We start from the raw sequence: 16,908 nt of genomic DNA, 5'->3' as shown, positions 1-16,908 counted from the left end.
GAATCTTTTAATCAGCCTGTAGTTTCTTTTTTTACTCATCATTCTCTCAGCAAACTTAAGTGGGCAAACTTATGTTACCCACTTTGTTTTCCAAGATGAGGTGGGCTCTGTCATGAGTTAGTGTGAGTCTGTGCTCACATCTTTGTGAGACATCAAGGCTCAGAAGGGGAGATGTTTAAAAAAAAAATACTGTGTAGGTGGAGAGGCAAGAGGAGATAAGTTTTGAAATTGAATTTAGGAAGTCTGAGTTTTCTGACTTTGTTCATTTTTAAGATAGACTTGGTTTTTCAGGGTCCTTTGCATTCCCTTGCATTGCATTGGACTTCCCTTGTGGCTCAGCTGGTAAAGAATCTGCTTGCAATGAGGGAGACCTGGGTTTGATCCCTGAGTTGGGAAGATCCCCTGGAGAAGGGAAAGGCTACCCACTCCAGTATCCTGGTCTGGAGAATTCCATGAAATGTATAGTCCATGGGGTTGCAAAGAGTCGGACACGACTGAGCGACTTTCACTTCACTTTCACTTTGCATTCCATGTGACTTTTAGGATCAGTTTGTCAGTTTCTGCAGAGGACTCAGCTGTCAGTTTTGATAGGGATCGCATTAAATTTATAGATCAGTTTGGGGAGTAATGCCATCTTCAAAACATTAAGTCTTCCAATCCATGAACATAGGGTGTCTTTCCATTTGTTACGGTCTTTAATTTCCTTTGGAGTTTTGTAATTTTCATCATATAAATCTTAACTCTTCTTTTGTTAAATAGTCTTAAAGTATTTTATTCTTTTGATGTCCTATTAGAGAGTTTTACAGAGCAAGCAGCATCTAGTGGGAGTTTGTTTGATCTGCCCTCCTCCCTTAACAGGTAAAGATTAGCTTTATTCATAGTAGGTTCTCAAAATGGCTACTATTTCTATAAGTAAAATTGATAATACCTAACTAGAGCAAAAACTCCCAAATGTTCAAAGTATAGTTACTTGAAACTTCTTTAAAAGGTTTTTATCTGCTTGTGTAACAATAATATATATTCATTGAAAAAGTTCCCCAAGGACATACACCAGTGTACTTAATTATAGTTTTCTTTGAATTACAGTTTTATGAGTGGTGTTTAAATTTTCCTTTTAGGTTTTCAAAGTCTTCTAATTTTTCTCTAATGACTGTCTTTGACTCATCAAGTCTTGCTATATTGAATAAAAATCAAGTATGCGGTTGGCATAGTTTCCCGAATTACTCCATTAAGTATCATGTCATGAAGAAACAGTGTCCTCAGCATCTTATTTCTTTGTTTAGCATTCTTAAAACAGTAAAAGACTGCTTTTTCTAATTTTGACATTTATTTCACCTGGGTAAAAAAATGAGGGAAGATCTTTGACAGCATCGAACAGAAAAAAAAAGACTTGGTATTATTCAAGAATCACATTTAATTTTTTATAATGAAAACAGTAAGTATGCTGAAATCCCATAATTGTTTTACAGGATTGCAAGCCAAGTAGCTGCTTTGGATCTTGGCTATAAGCCTGGGGTGGAAGCAATTCGGAAGAATCCTCCTAAAATGCTGTTTCTCCTGGGAGCAGATGGAGGTTGTATCACTCGACAGGATTTGCCAAAGGATTGTTTCATTGTTTATCAAGGTTAGTAGCATCTGTGACATTAGAAACAGAAGAGAATAGTACATTTTGTGTATTAGAAACTGCATGGCAGTATATTTTGTGTAATAATATTTTCCATTTGAGAATTTCCCTATACGCTCACCAGTTTCAAAACAATATGTATTTTTATAGATTTTATGTTTTTTAAAATAGGCTTTATTACTTACATAGTTGTTATTGCTATTAAGAATTATCACCTTACATTATTTAATAACAAAGAATTGGAAGAAACCTAACGCCCCCAGTAACAGTAATTTAAATTATGAAATATTATATAGCATTAAATTCAGTTTTTCAACAAATATTTAGTGTGATTATATTTTAAAGCGCTAGCACTTTTATATAAACTGTAAAAATTAAAAAATCATGAGTCCTTTGTTAAATTTTGTACTTTGTGCATGCGTGCTCATTTATGTCTGACTCTCTGCAACCCCATGGACTGTAGCCCGCCAGGCTTCTCTGTTCATGGGGATTCTCCAGACAAGAGTACTGTAGTGTGTTGCCATGCCCTCCTTCAGGGGGTCTTCCCAACCCCGGGATCTAACCCAGGTCTCCTGCATTGCAGGCGGATTCTTTACCGCCTAAACCACCAGAGAAGCCCAAGAATACTGGAGTGGGTAGTCTATCCCTTCTGCAGAGGATCTTTCCAACCCAGGAATTGAACTGGGGTGTCCTGCATTGCAGGTGGATTCTTTACCAGCTGAGCTACCAGGGAAACCTTGTTTTATACAGAAACAATACTAATTTATAATAGGCTTTTTATTGCCATGCCACATAAAAAGCATTATGTAATATTTTGTTTGATAAACTTAAACCAAAATGCATAAACTAAAATCCTGTCCTAGTTCTATCCAGGGATAATCATTGATGATATTTTAGATATGCATGCTTCATACATATTTTTATATGTATACAAAATTATGTAAATGAGATCAAAGTTTATGTATTGTTCTATAGCTTTCTTTCACTTAACCAAAGTTCCTTTTTTCTTCCAACACTTCAGTTACTGTGTGACAGTCTTTAGCATACTGTTTTCTGTAATTTTCTCTTCATGCTCTTTTTAGTATTATTCCTGTCATGCCCGGTCACACACTTCTTGTTCCTGCACCATTTCAGTTTACTTTACCGAATCTCACTAGCAGACATCGGAGCATTTCCACTTTGTAACCATCAAGTGAGATAATATACCTAGTTGCCCATTAGATGTGTATGTGTGGTATTATGTATTTGTGTATTTGCAAAAATTGATCTGGTAAGATACATACCAAGTGCTTTAACAGTACCTTTTTTTGGAGAAGGGAGTTTAACTGTGGACCCAGTGGGCTTTAATTTTTATTCCATATACTCAATACTGTATTAATTTTTTAACAATAAATTTTTAAACACTTCATAAAATGGAATTCTAACACTTATAAAAATGAAATTTTAAAAGGATATCTACTGTGTTCATGTTTAATATGTAATCAGTTTTGTGCTAAAATGTGGTTTGCCATTTTCTATCTTTTTCACAGGACATCATGGCGACGTGGGAGCTCCTATAGCTGATGTTATTCTCCCTGGCGCTGCTTACACAGAGAAGTCTGCTACTTACGTCAATACCGAGGGCCGAGCTCAGCAGACAAAAGTAGCAGTGACGCCTCCCGGCTTGGCAAGAGAAGACTGGAAAATTATAAGAGCCCTTTCTGAGGTATTTGTCCTTAGTGATGCTGCTAGTAGGATGTTTGACATGTTAGCTTGTCAGAATGATTTCCGGAGTCAAGGGGGACGCAAGTCTGAAATGCAGAGATGATTTAAACAATCTGTAGGAGAAACATGAGAAACCCCAGACAGGGGTTTGGGGAATTCCCTGGTGGTCCATTGGTTAGGACTCTGCGTTTTCACTGCCAAAGGCAGTGGTTTAATCCCTGGTCAGAAAACTGAGATCCCACAAGCTGTGTGACTTGGCCAAAAAGAAAGAGAAAATGGGAATTTGAAATTGGTGTTTTTTATTTTTGACTTGTCTTTTGCCTAAAAAGACTCAACTCTTATTATAAAAAGAAGCATCATATGAGATTTAAAGTAATAATATACTTGTCTATAAACCTTGTATATGAGCAATAACAGGTTAGCTGAAATATTCAGATTTAGCAAAGCATTTATGTCATAATCATTCTGTTTTCTAAAAATAAATGACCAATGTGTTGACAGCTACTTATGAATTAGAAGAATATTCTAATATTCCCCACCTAACCACTTGCTTAATATACATGCAAATGGACACCAGTATATTTTTCATACTAGTACTGCCTTATTTTACCATAGTTGCAATGATGTATTATTTGAAATTTATAAGTATTAATGCTTTGGAACCTGTTACGTTATAGATTGCAGGTATGACTCTTCCATATGATACTCTGGATCAAGTGAGAAACAGATTGGAAGAAGTCTCCCCTAATCTTGTTCGATATGATGATGTTGAAGGAGCTAATTATTTCCAGCAAGCAAGTGAGCTTTCCAAGGTAAAACCTTGTCTATTTGCAGTTTTCATAATAATGTATCCTCTGGTGTAGCAGTACTAGTTTTCAATACTATTACTGATCTCTTATTCCTTTTTTTGCAGCTAGTGAACCAACAGCTTCTTGCTGATCCACTTATTCCACCTCAGCTAACAATAAAAGACTTCTACATGACAGGTATGCGGTTGTTAGCATGGCTGCCATAAATGGAAGGTGGGAAGGAATATCATCACCTAATTTAGTGTTACGATTCTCACCTGCTAGTGGTAGTATTTGATATGTCTAATCTCACAAGATTTTTCAAATATCGAACTAATATAACTATATATTCTGGTTTTACTCTAATTTTTTTTCTTTCTGAAATGTAAGTAGAGTTAGAAAATCCAGCGATCCCATGGACTGTTGTCTACCAGGCTTCTCTGTCCATGGGATTTTCCAGGCAAGAGTACTGGAGTGCGTTGCCATTTCCTTCTCCAGGGGCCAGTAAGACTTAGCAGATTTTAAATATAAACGTTTACTATTATATGTAGAACTACTATACAGCAATATGGGGATAATTTTCTGAGTGACAAAAAACTGAAGGTTTTTTTTCTGAGAATTACAGTAGAAGAATGAAAACACTAAAATGTGAAACATGTTAAATGGTGCTTCTGATATAAATTGTTAAGAATATTCTTAAGGAATGCAGACTAACCTACAGATTTTATAATACATGATAGAACATCTAGGTTATGAGGTAGTTGACAGACATTTTAAAATAATTTTCTGTCTAAAAGCAGATAGATATTTTTAAGTTTTTGGTACAGTTTGTATCCAAGATTGTTTTTAGGATTTTTAGTTATATTGTAAAAGTTATGTTCATTATAGAATACTTACCTAAGGCCACCATAACAAGGTAAAAACACTACCATCCCAGAAATAACTATATTTATGTTTAACATTTTGGCCAATCAACCAGGGATATACACATGTATTTATTTAAATATAAATGAGATTATTCATTTACCCTGGGAGGGAGGGTTTGTACAGCTTTATCAAAATATAATTCACATACCATAAAATTCACCCATAAAGTGTATGATTTATGGATTTTAGTACACTGTTCTGTAACCTTTTTTCAATAACCGTATATATGCATATTCTTTTCCTGTTGTTAATTCAACACTTTTCTATAATATTCTTAATGATTGCATACTGGCCCTTTGTATGGCTATATATAATTATTTAATCATTCCTATGAGTACTTATTAAAACCATTTAGCTGTTTTGGGGCTTATATTCTGAATTTATCAGTTGATTTTTACAATATTTACATATTGTTACATAGACTTTTATAGTCCTTTTGTTGTTTGTTGTTCCTGAATATGCGCAATAGATAAGTTTTCCTGTGTGCCTCTGTTGAAGTTATATTATCAAAATGCACATTTTCTTGATATCTTTCAGATTCAATTAGCAGAGCCTCACAGACAATGGCTAAATGTGTCAAAGCTGTTACAGAGGGTGCCCATGCAGTAGAGGAACCATCTATATGCTGAAACATCACTAAGGCCCAGCTAGTTAATGGACAGTTATGTTGGCACGATCTCTTGAAGGTGTATCTCTTTCAAAAATAATCTTGATGTAATATTTAAGGTTCTGCCATGCTTTATTTGAAAATGATATTGCAATTATCTGAGAACTTTGAAGTTTCAAAATAATTATGTGTTGAATGTAAATGTTAAATAGTTTAATAAACATTATATAGAGGACTTTTCATGTAAAAGCACTGATAATCTTTGTGACATAAAAAAGAAAGTCCTTAAAATATAAATTTTTTTATCTTCATTGCTCACTTATGCTTGTAAAGTAAAGAAAATAAGAATAGCTTCCATTGCTCCTGTTCTATCCTAGTGCTAAAGAAAAGATTTAAGTATTCTGTCAAACTGGGTAAATAGAAAAAATATATATAATATAATCACACATCAGGTATGTATCTTGAACAACTCTGATAATAATCATAGTAATAATAGCTTAATGATTATTCAGGATTTTCTGTGTCCTAAGCACTCTGGTTTTACATGCATCATCTCGTTTTGTCCTTGTTACATCCGTGTGAGACGGTATTATCTCATATTACAGGTGAAGAAACTGAAGCCCAGAGATACTGGATAGTTTGCCTGAGTCCACAGCAAAAAAAGTCATAGAATCAAACCTGGTTCTCTGACTTCAAATTCAAAGCCCACTGTTCTTAAGTGTTGGACATAATTTCCTCTCATTAATACAAATTCCATAGGTTGTTACCTCCAATAATTGGTATTGAGAAGCTTAATGGATAACACATTTTTCTGTTTTTTCTTACATCTGTTTATACAATATAAAGTCAGGGTGATTTATGTGATTTTTTTCTTTGTATAGTAGATTGCACACACATCCCTTGGAATGAGTGAGGTCTCAAGAAATATAATTTAGGTTCTCATTGATGTTCCATATTTATTATATTAACACCATTTGTAGTATTTAAGTCAACTAAATTACTCCAGTAATAAAAGACAAAACTAACAGCTTTCATAATTTTCAATTGTCCAAAAAAAGTAAAAAACTTACAATTAATCTAGGAGATGATCTAATGCTGTATTTTTTTTGAAATCTTATGTTCAGAATCATTTGTTTTATAATCTTTATTCCTTTTTGCTTTCACCAGAGATTTATTAGCCCAACTATAGGTTGCAATTTTACTGATACCAGAAAAGGTAAAATTTTTAGAATATAGTTTGTCATCTTCAAAAATTGCTCAGAATTTGTCACCCGTAACAGCTTTTTCAGAATTATTTTATTCATTTCAGTCATAAAGTTGTGTACTTTGTTTTAAATTCTCAGTTGCCTGAAATATAACTTCTTACTAAAAGACTTTGAATTTAATACAAACTCCTTATGTCTCTCTACCTTCTTTACTCCTTAGCCTGTTGCTGACCTCACAGGGGCGGACACTTTCGGTTTTTTATTTTACACAATACTCTTCAGTGATAGACTTCATAGGATTCTTGGTGAGGGAGTGTTGCATTCAGATGGAGAAATGGTGATATGACTAAGATGGTCCAGGATCCTAGGGCTGCCATCTAGGCAGCATGTGTTGAACTTGTAGTTTCATAAAGAATATCTTGTCTGGGCTAAGTAGTACTCATTAAAGTTGTTGGTTTTGCATAAAGTAAATATGAAAGTCTGTCCCATGAGCACCTATCAGTCATTTAATACAAAATATTAAGGTTGAAAAGTGAAAGTGTTAGTCACTCAGTTGTGTCCGTCTCTTTGCTACCCCATGGACTGTATAGCCCACCAGGCTCCTTTGTCCATGGAATTCTCCAGGCAAGAATACTGGAATGGGTAGCATTCCTTTCTCCCTTCTCTCACATTGCAAGCAAAATCTTTACCATCTGAGCCACCAGGGAAGAGCCCATATTAAGGTTATCATGAGCATAAACATTGAAGATGGTTTCAAGACTTTCTGAAGAATTGATCCAGATAGAAGAAAAATACATATAGATAAGAAGAATAACACTGTTGATGGAATTTTGATTCTAAGCAGTGAGGGAGTCAACAATGAAAACCTGCAAAGAATCAAGGCCAAGTCCTTTTAGGTGAAGATGGCAATCTGGAAAGACCCTGGAATAATACCATGTAGAGAAGACCACTAATATGTGCCATTAGAGTTTTAAGTACATTATGTCTAGTTAAAGCCATGCTAACAATCGGTATTAAGACCCAAGAAATATCAAATAACTTGTCCATTTTTACCCAGTTAAAGACTAAAAGCAAGAACGTTTAACTAGAGATATTTTTACTGTTCCATTTTGCCTCAAAAAATGTTGTGGGCAATTAGTAGAATAGATACACAGGAAAAATCTTAAAAGCCTTAACTCCATACAGAATGCCCCTCAAATTTATTGTGAATTGTATTATAATGAATACATTAATAAAAAGCATTAATAATACTCAGTATGCAATAATTTACTATTGTTTGTTGCTGAGTTATTTAAACACCATTTCTTGCCGGGTCAGACAGATCTTGTTCCACTTTGGAAATGTTACTTAGAAAAATGGAAGATTGTTTCATTATCTGTAAAATGATAAAAATTCTAATGATTGTACCTGCTTTGAACCTCACAGTGCCGTAATGAGGATTAAGTTAGAAAGTCTCTAAAACTTTCTTAGGCTATTTCTTGACATATAGTAAATGTTCAATGTGGTTAATAACTGAGAACCATCATTATAGGGAAAGCCTGTGTTCAAAATTTTGCAGACTTTCAGGAAGTTGCAGCTAAGCATCCATGGGGTCCTTAAAGTCCCCATTCTAAGTGAACCAAGAGAAAAACTCAATTCTGTCAAGTGTGAGGGAAAGCCAAGCCTAATATAACCTCTAGCTTCTGTTTTCCTAAAGAAAACTATTTAATTCAAGAGAATTGAATGACTTATCCAACGTCAATCAAGTCAACAGAGTACTGCTACTACAAACTGTCCACCAGGGTTGTGAAGATTATAATTTATTATGCAGAATTCTTCAGATTTTGATGGAATTTTTGTTAGAATAAGACTTACTGAATCTGTTGAATTCTAACCCTTAAAAGAGATTACTCTGAAAGCAAAAAGATAAAGCAGTGCTATCAGAAGAGGGAAAACTATATGCTGATAGAAAGGGAACAGAAGGAGTGTGAGAGCTATTGATGTGCATAAAAGGGGACAGGAGGATTTTTTTGCTGGCAAAAGCCTTTGGCTAATATAAACTGTCAGCTTTATTGTTACTGAAACAAATTAACTCCACCATGATTCAAGTTCTCAAGGAGAGAAGAACTGAGGCAACTTAGCAACCAAAGCAGTGGTAAGAGGTAAGGTTTGTTTTGTTTTTTTTTTTTTTAATGTTAACAATGTCATTCATGACCACTGTTAAAATGTCACTAGCAAAATCATTACAAACGCCTGTTACCAAAGGCCCAGTGTGGCTGGGAAAGAGTCCAAGCAGAAATAAATGATATGCATGACAATTTTTTAGGACATTTTGTAAGGCTAATGCTACCTTATCGCTAGACCATAGGTTTGTGAGTGACCCAACTTTTGGAAACAAGTATTCATGAAAAAAATCAACCTTGATAAAGACTTTCTGAAATCAAAAAGATTAAAGATTAATTATCTGAAACTGATCTTCAAACTGTGATTGATGTTCAGAATCTTTGACATCTGTATAATTTGTAAAATAAAATGAAAAATATATGTGGGCATTGAAAAATAGGGTAAAATGCATGGTCTAGGACTAGTGATTATAATATTGAATTTGAATTGGTTTGTAAAGAGATCATAAGATGAATAACAGTTTCTTTCTTGAAAGAAAGTGAAAGTGAAGTGGTAATCACTTAGTGGTGTCTGGCTCTTTGCAGCCCCATGGACTGCAGCCCTCAAGGACCCTCTGTCCCTGGGATTCTCCAGGCGAGAATATTGGAGTGGGTTGTCATTTCCTTCTGTAGGGTATCTTCCCTACCCAGGGATTAACCAGGGTCTTCCATGTTGCAGATGGATTTGTTTACCTCTGAGCCATTTCCTTCTTAGACATGTATTTTCAAATCTGGAAAGGACTATAGGAAAAAATCTAGCATTACACATGTGTTTGATAATTATGGAATTGGAGGCCAAAGAGAATAAGGGTAAATTAGAGGTTTTGCGATTTGAACCAGCCCTCTGATTCCTGGTTCAGTGACATCTCAAAGCCTTCAATTCAGCTCCAACATTTATTTAGCATTTGCAGAGTATCCTCTGTGTGAGGTGTAATAAGTACTAGGACTACAAGAGACATATATACATTTTTACTGTATGTATTGTCAGCATACATACATGTTTATTATGTGTGAAAAGTGTCTTAGATGCAACTACCTCAGGGTAGTTGAACTAGTCTGAGGAAACAGCTTAAAGAAAAGGATTGTCAGGACTTCCATGATGGTTCAATGGTTAAGACTCTGCTTCCACTACAGGGGTTGCAAGTTTGATCCCTGGTCAGGGAACTAAGAGCCCGCATGCCATATGGCAGAAAAAGAAGACAGTACACTTCTATCACTTGAATATTTGAAGATTTTGACAATAAGAATATATTGCTTTTATAATTTTTTAAAACATATAAATGAAGAATGGCAAAACAAAAGAAGTTGATGAAAGCTAAAAATAGGATACAAAATTGTATGCATCCTCTGTGTGCTTGGCAGCCTCTAAGACGGCCCCACTGATCCCTGCCTCCTGGGATTCCCTCCCCTTTGTCGTCATCTCTCCTTGAGTGTGGGCCAGACTTCCTGATTCACTTCTAATGAGTAGGGATGTTTGTGCTGAGATTAGGTTTTGTGTTTTTTTTTTTTAACTTAATCTGCAATTTCGGTCTGGGGTTTGCTCTGATTCTCTCCCTCTCAGATCACTACCTGCCATGTTGGAGGATACTTAGCCTACAGAGAGATCTCGTGTGGTAAGGAAGAGGCCTTCCAGCCACCATTTGTAAGTGAGCCAAATCTTGGCTGCCAAATGAGATGACTGCAGCCCTAGCCAACAGTTTAATTGCAACCCCATACATTTCTGGATTCCTGACACAGAAATTATGAGCTAGTAAATAGTTGTTGTTTTGAACCATTAAATTTTATGTTATTTTGTTATGTAGAAATAGTACAGGGATTTCCCTGGTGGTTAATAGAATCCACCTTGCAACGCAGGGGACTTGGGTTCTATCCCTGGTTGGGGAACTAAGACCCCACATGCTGTGGGGCAACTAAGACCACGTGCTAAAGAGCCCATGAGAGTCAACACAGCCAAATAAATGAATGTTAAAAAAAAAAGAAATAGCTAGTATACTATGATTACATCTAGGCAAAGCCTGCAGCTGCTGCTGCTGCTAAGTTGCTTTAGTCGTGTCCGACTCTGTGCGACCCCATAGACCGCAGCCCACCAGTCTCCCCTGTCCCTGGGATTCTCCAGGCAAGAACACGAATGCGTTGCCATTTCTTTCTCCAATGCTTGGAAGTGAAAAGTGAAAGTGAAGTCACTCGGTCGTGTCTGACTCTTGGTGACCCCATGGACTGCAGCCCACCAGGCTCCTCCGTTGATGGGATTTTCCAGGCAAGAGTACTGGAGTGGGGTGCCATTGCCTTCTCCGAGGCAAAGCCTAGGGTGACCCAAATCTAATAACTGACTTGTGGGATTATAAAGGCCTGGCCATGTAGACCTCGGTTCACTTCAGTTGCTCAATCGTGTCTGACTCTTTGCGACCCCATGAATTGCAGCATCCCAGGCCTCCCTGTCCATCACCAACTCCCGGAGTTCACTCAGACTCACGTCCATTGAGTCAGTGATGCCATCCAGCCATCTCATCCTCTGTCATCTCCTTCTCCTGCCCCCAATCCCTCCCAGCATCAGAGTCTTTTCCAATGAGTCAGCTCTCTGCATGAGGTAGCCAACGTACTGGAGTTTCAGCTTTAGCATCATTCCTTCCAAAGAAATCCCAGGGCTTATCTCCTTCAGAATGGACTGGTTGGATCTCCTTGCAGTCCAAGGGACTCTCAAGAGTCTTCTCCAACACCACAGTTCAAAAGCATCAGTTCTTCAGTGCTCAGCTTTCTTCACAGTTCAACTCTCACATCCATACATGACCGCTGGAAAAACCATTGCCTTGACTAGACGGACCTTTGTTGGCAAAGTAATGTCTCTGCTTTTCATCTAGACCTAGCGGAGGACAAATGTGAAGGGCTCTTTTAGCGTCCAGGTTTTCTATGGGCCTGTCTGAGGCTGTCATTGGCCCTGCATTGCAGTTTAACTTTGCCCTCTGCCCACTTCTGCCTTCTTCCCCTTCTTTACAGGTGTTGATCCCCATGGAACTATTTAATGAGTGTTTTGCATATTGAATTCTGCTCAGTATGTGCTCCCTGGGGAATTCAGTCTGTGACAGCCTTCTGGAATGTCTGTGGATCCTACATAACTGCTTCAATTATCACTATATCTCAGTCAACAAGAAGCAGTGAGGGATGGCAAGTGGAGGACCAGCGCTAACATTTTATTAACATGACTTGGAAATTGCATCACTTCCACTCACACACCACAGGCAAGACTCATTACCACACTCACCTGCAAGAGTGGACACTGGAAAATACAGCCTTTAGCCCAACAGCCATTTTTTCAACTAAAATAGATTCCAAGAGATGTTCCAGTTATCTTTTGCTGTATAACAAACCACCCCAAAACTTAGTGGTGTAAAACAACAATCTTTTATTATACTCATGAGATTCAATAGGTCCAAAATGTAGAAAGGGCACAGCAAGATGGAACCTCAGCTGGGTGACTAGAGTACTGGGGGATGACTTAAAGAGCTAGGGGCTAGAGAAGCTCTGGCTGAAGCACCTTAAATCCCCAGGTAGCATCTTCACTTACATGCTTGGCTCCTGGGCTGGAATGGTGGAAAGACAGGCTCACAGGGGGTTATCTTCCAGAGCATTCAGCTCGACAGTCCCAGGACAGATGGACTCACAGGGTGGTTCAGGGTTCCAAGAACCACAGTGTTCCTAGAGGCCAAGGAGGAAGCTGCAAGGCTTTTTATGACAACTTCAGAAACTATAGCATCACTTCACTGTGCTTTACTGGTCAAGCCAGTCTTGGAGCCCACCCAGGTTCAAAGGAAGAAAGCATACACCCCACCTCTTGAGAGGAGGAGGGTCAAATGGTTAAAACAACCACAAGAATAGACATTGGGAGACAAGCCCTATGAGACCTACTGCAGTAGTGAAGAAGGAGATACGCAGGAAAAAAAGACTGTAATGGATTACAAAGTGAAGCTTCTACAACATACCAATTAATCTATCCCTGTTTTCTCATTAGTTATCACAACTCAACTGCTTTTGTATCCAGTATAGAGGTGGTAAGTCTCCTGTCATACATAAGATAGAATGAAGACCCTTTCCTTTGGCTCAAATTCTTTAAGCTTTTAAATATAACCCAAGAATGTTGGCACCTGTAACCGAGATGCTTTGGGGGGGGCATAAAGGCTGTTTATAGAAGGAAATGAGCCTTTGTGAGTTTCCTCACAGATTGTCCAGTCTGGGTTGCTATAGATTGGGTAAGTACTAGGCCAGATGGAGTAATGTTCCTCAAGTAATAGATTTAATATCACAGTCTGAGTACAATAGTAGAACCCAAAGTGTAGTTTTTCAGTATCTTCTATTCCATTTCCACTTTACAGGATTTACTATATTCTTCAGTAGGGTAAGTTACCTCCCTGCCAGAAAATGTACTGTAATTAATATAAATTATTTTCTGAATTAAAAAAAAAAGTGGCAAGTCATGAGGACAAACTAGGACAAGAACTGAGTCTGGAGATCCTTAAACTCTTTGAAGACTTGGGGATTTTCCTCATGTTCTGAGGGTTAGGGTGACCTTGTTCCATTGTTCTAGAACAGAAGCAATCTACTTTGCTGCTGGGAAGCCCTGGGATAATGTTGGAAATCTAAAAGGAGCAGTAAAGCACGATTAAATTTCATTAATCTCAATTTCCCCTGCCAAGAAAAATAAAGCCCAAATATTTTTTTTGCCTGTTTTCTGCCTTTTTTTTTTTTTAAACTGAGGCAACCTGGTCTTTTTTTTTTTTTTTCCAATTGGAGTATACTTGCTTTACAATATTGTGTTCGTTTCTGCTGTACAGCAAAGTACATATATAGAATCAGCTATATGTTTACATATAAACCCTGTGTTTGGATTTCCTTTCCATTTAGGTCACCACAGAGCATTGATTAGAGTTCCCTGTGCTATTTAGTCAGTTCTCATTAGTTATCTATTTTATACATAGTAGTGTATATATGTCAATCCCAATTTCCCAATCCATCCCCTCCCCCAGGAACCTGGACTTTATACTGAGATATATTGTTACATGGATGAAGTTAAATCATGATAGAGCCTTCTGGTAGGTCCCCCAAACTACAATTCCCATAAAACATAAAGTGGAAATTTATGGTTTGCTTAGTAGCTGGCACTAACCAGCTACACCCCTTCATGAGATGGGGCTTGTTTTGTATCTGCAAGCTGGGAGGGAATGAGGAGGGAGGGGCAGCAGCATTTTCTTGGGAGTTTGGGGTTGTTCCTCAGTAACTGTGTCTGCGTCTTTACCCCGTGACCTCTGTGCTCTCCTTGCTTACCCTTTGTTTTCTAGTTAAATGCCTGTGTCCATTTCTCCAAGCCTTTTTATTCCATGAGAGGTAGGATGCGCCCCTGACCCCTTTCACGAATGTTCTTAGCTAATACTTTTGTATTGTTCCCAGTCATACATGAAGTGCGTTTCCTACAGGTTCACACTTGTCATTGTCATCTCATGTATTCTGTACCTTTCCCTCATTTTGACTCAACATATAAAATATAGTGCCCTTTGGTATAACTGGAACAATTCTTATCCAAAACTAGAATATTAGGACAATTATTTTATAAGGGAGTGTTTTTAGGAAACGGTGGTATCCTGTACAAATCTCTTGATTGCCAGAAAAGAGATACCTGATCTTTTAAAATAAACTGTTTGATCCTGAGAGTCCACATCTTAGATCTTTTTGATTGGAATTGGTTCTTCCATTTCATGTTTTGTGGTTTAATCGATTAAGTCTCTTGCAAGAAAAGCGATTTTCAGAAGGGAAATGAAAACCACCCTAAAAGGGGGCAGAGATCTTTCTGCTAGACAAAACTACCAAGAAATTATTAGGAACTTCTATGTTCCTAATACACCAACCTGCTATTATCATTACTAAGTTACAACTAAGGCTACTAGGCAAGGACTGGGCCTGCTCAGTGTTTTTCCCCAGGAAGTACCCAGTGTGCTCTTAAATTTGAACATTGTGATGTTAACTAGGATTACTATGTATAATCCTCAAGACTGAATGGACCAAATCAACTGCTCACCCCTGGAAATAACACTTCACTTTTCCTAGGCACCAGGACACTGATCAGGGCTCTGGGCAAGGAATTTTCCTAAATCAGCACTGCAGCCCAGGAAGTCATTCCTTCTCCCTGGTGAGTATCTCCCTCCCAGAGAGCAGGGTTAACTCACCTCTGACTCAGCATGCTTATACACAATAAACAGTTGAGAAAATATTACCTGCTAGAGTTCTCGATGCAGTAGAACATCTGGATGCAGGATGTATATATATGTGTATACATATACACATATGTGGAGAAGGCAATGGCACCCCACTCCAGTACTCTTGCCTGGAAAATCCCATGGATGGAGGAGCCTAGTAGGCTGCAGTCCATGGGGTCCCTAAGAGTTGGACACGACTGAGTGACTTCACTTTCACTTTCATGCATTGGAGAAGGAAATGGCAACCCACTCCAGTGTTCTTGCCTGGAGAATCCCAGGGACAGGGGAGCCTGGTGGGCTGCCGTCTATGGGGTCACACAAAGTCGGACATGACCGAAGTGACTTAGCAGCATACACATATATGTACATATACATACATATATATAGAAGATATATATCCATATATGTGTGTGTATCTGTATATATATATATATACACATACATATATATAGAACATATATATATACATATATATATATATGTATCTAGTGAACCAAAAGATACCAGATCCCAGTTTCCTGTGGGGCACATAATTCTTCCCTGGTCTCTTAACTCCCTTGAACCCACCCACCAAAGTAATACCTCAAAAGCTCTGACTGCTCATTTGCACCAACGTGGATGGACCTACAGATGATCATACTAAGTAAAGTACTCACTTAGTATGTACTTACTTAGTATTGTCTTTTCTCTGAGAGAAAAGAGAAAGACAAATATCATATGATATCACTGATATGTGGAATCTAAAAAATAGTACAGGACTTACCTGGTGGCACAGTGGATAAGAATCCACCTGCTAATGCAGGGGACATGGGTTTGATCCCTGGTCCGGGAAGATTGCACATGCCTTGGAGCGGCTAAGCCTGTGTGCCAGAACTACTGAGCCCAAGTTCTAGAGCCCCCGAGGCACAATTACTGAGCATGTGTGCAGCAACTACTGAAGCCTGCACGCCTAGAGCCCGTGTTCTATAACAAGAGAAGCCACCAAAGGGAGCAGCCCGCACACCGCAATGAAGAGTAGCCCAGCTCACCACAATTAGAGAAACCTGAGCAAAGCAATGACCTAGCGCCACCAAAAGTAAATAAATAAAAAATAGTACAAATAAAATTATTTACAAAACAGAAACAGACTCACAGACATAGTAAACAAACTTAAGGTTACCAAAGGGGAGGGGGCAGGGAGGGATAAATTGGGTGTAGGGAATTAACAGATGCATACTACTATTTGTAAAATAGAAAACAAAGATTCATAGCACAGGGAACTATATTCAATATCTTGTAGTAAACCATAATGGAAAAGAATTTTTAGAAAATAGTATAGATATATACAGAAGAAGTGGCAAGAAGACACAGCAGAACTATACAAAAAAGATCTTCATGACCCAGATAATCACGATAGTGTGATCACTCGCCTAGAGCCAGACATCCTGGAATGTGAAGTCAAGCAGGCCTTAGGAAGCATCACTATGAACAAAGCTAGTGGAGGTGATGGAATTCCAGTTGAGCTATTTCAAATCCTAAAAGATGATGCTGTGAAAGTGCTGCACTCAATATGTCAGCAAATTTGGAAAACTCAGCAGTGGCCACAGGACTGGAAAAGGTCAGTTTTCATTCCAATCCCAACAAAAGGCAATGTCAAAGAAGGCTCAAACTACTGCACAATTGCACTCATC

General features: G+C 37.9%; 1 protein-coding gene and 1 long non-coding RNA gene across 4 annotated transcripts in view; one reads left to right on the top strand and one right to left on the bottom strand.

Annotated features, from left to right (window-relative positions):
* NDUFS1 (NADH:ubiquinone oxidoreductase core subunit S1) overlaps nucleotides 1-7,041 on the top strand; it is a 30,003-nt gene extending 22,962 nt beyond the window's left edge. For all 3 annotated transcript variants that reach the window (XM_025278077.3, XM_006063620.4, XM_006063619.4), the window contains exons 15-19: nucleotides 1,470-1,624; nucleotides 3,154-3,329; nucleotides 4,006-4,140; nucleotides 4,242-4,314; nucleotides 5,581-7,041. In XM_025278077.3, coding sequence (XP_025133862.2) covers nucleotides 1,470-1,624; nucleotides 3,154-3,329; nucleotides 4,006-4,140; nucleotides 4,242-4,314; nucleotides 5,581-5,672 — 631 coding nt within the window. In that variant the 3' untranslated portion in view covers nucleotides 5,673-7,041. The remainder of the gene's footprint in view (nucleotides 1-1,469; nucleotides 1,625-3,153; nucleotides 3,330-4,005; nucleotides 4,141-4,241; nucleotides 4,315-5,580) is intronic.
* On the bottom strand, nucleotides 1,397-12,356 carry LOC123332042. The gene is made up of 2 exons (XR_006548885.1): nucleotides 12,256-12,356; nucleotides 1,397-1,635 (listed from the first exon to the last, which is right to left on the bottom strand). It is a non-coding gene; the product is annotated as an uncharacterized LOC123332042 (long non-coding RNA).
* Nucleotides 12,357-16,908: the final 4,552 nt, after the last annotated feature.

This window comes from Bubalus bubalis, chromosome 2 (genome assembly GCF_019923935.1).
Source record: "Bubalus bubalis isolate 160015118507 breed Murrah chromosome 2, NDDB_SH_1, whole genome shotgun sequence".
NCBI classification, from domain to species: Eukaryota; Metazoa; Chordata; class Mammalia; order Artiodactyla; family Bovidae; genus Bubalus; species Bubalus bubalis.
The sequence above is the reverse complement of the archived record's forward strand: the minus strand, read 5'-3'. Positions and strand labels throughout refer to the sequence as shown.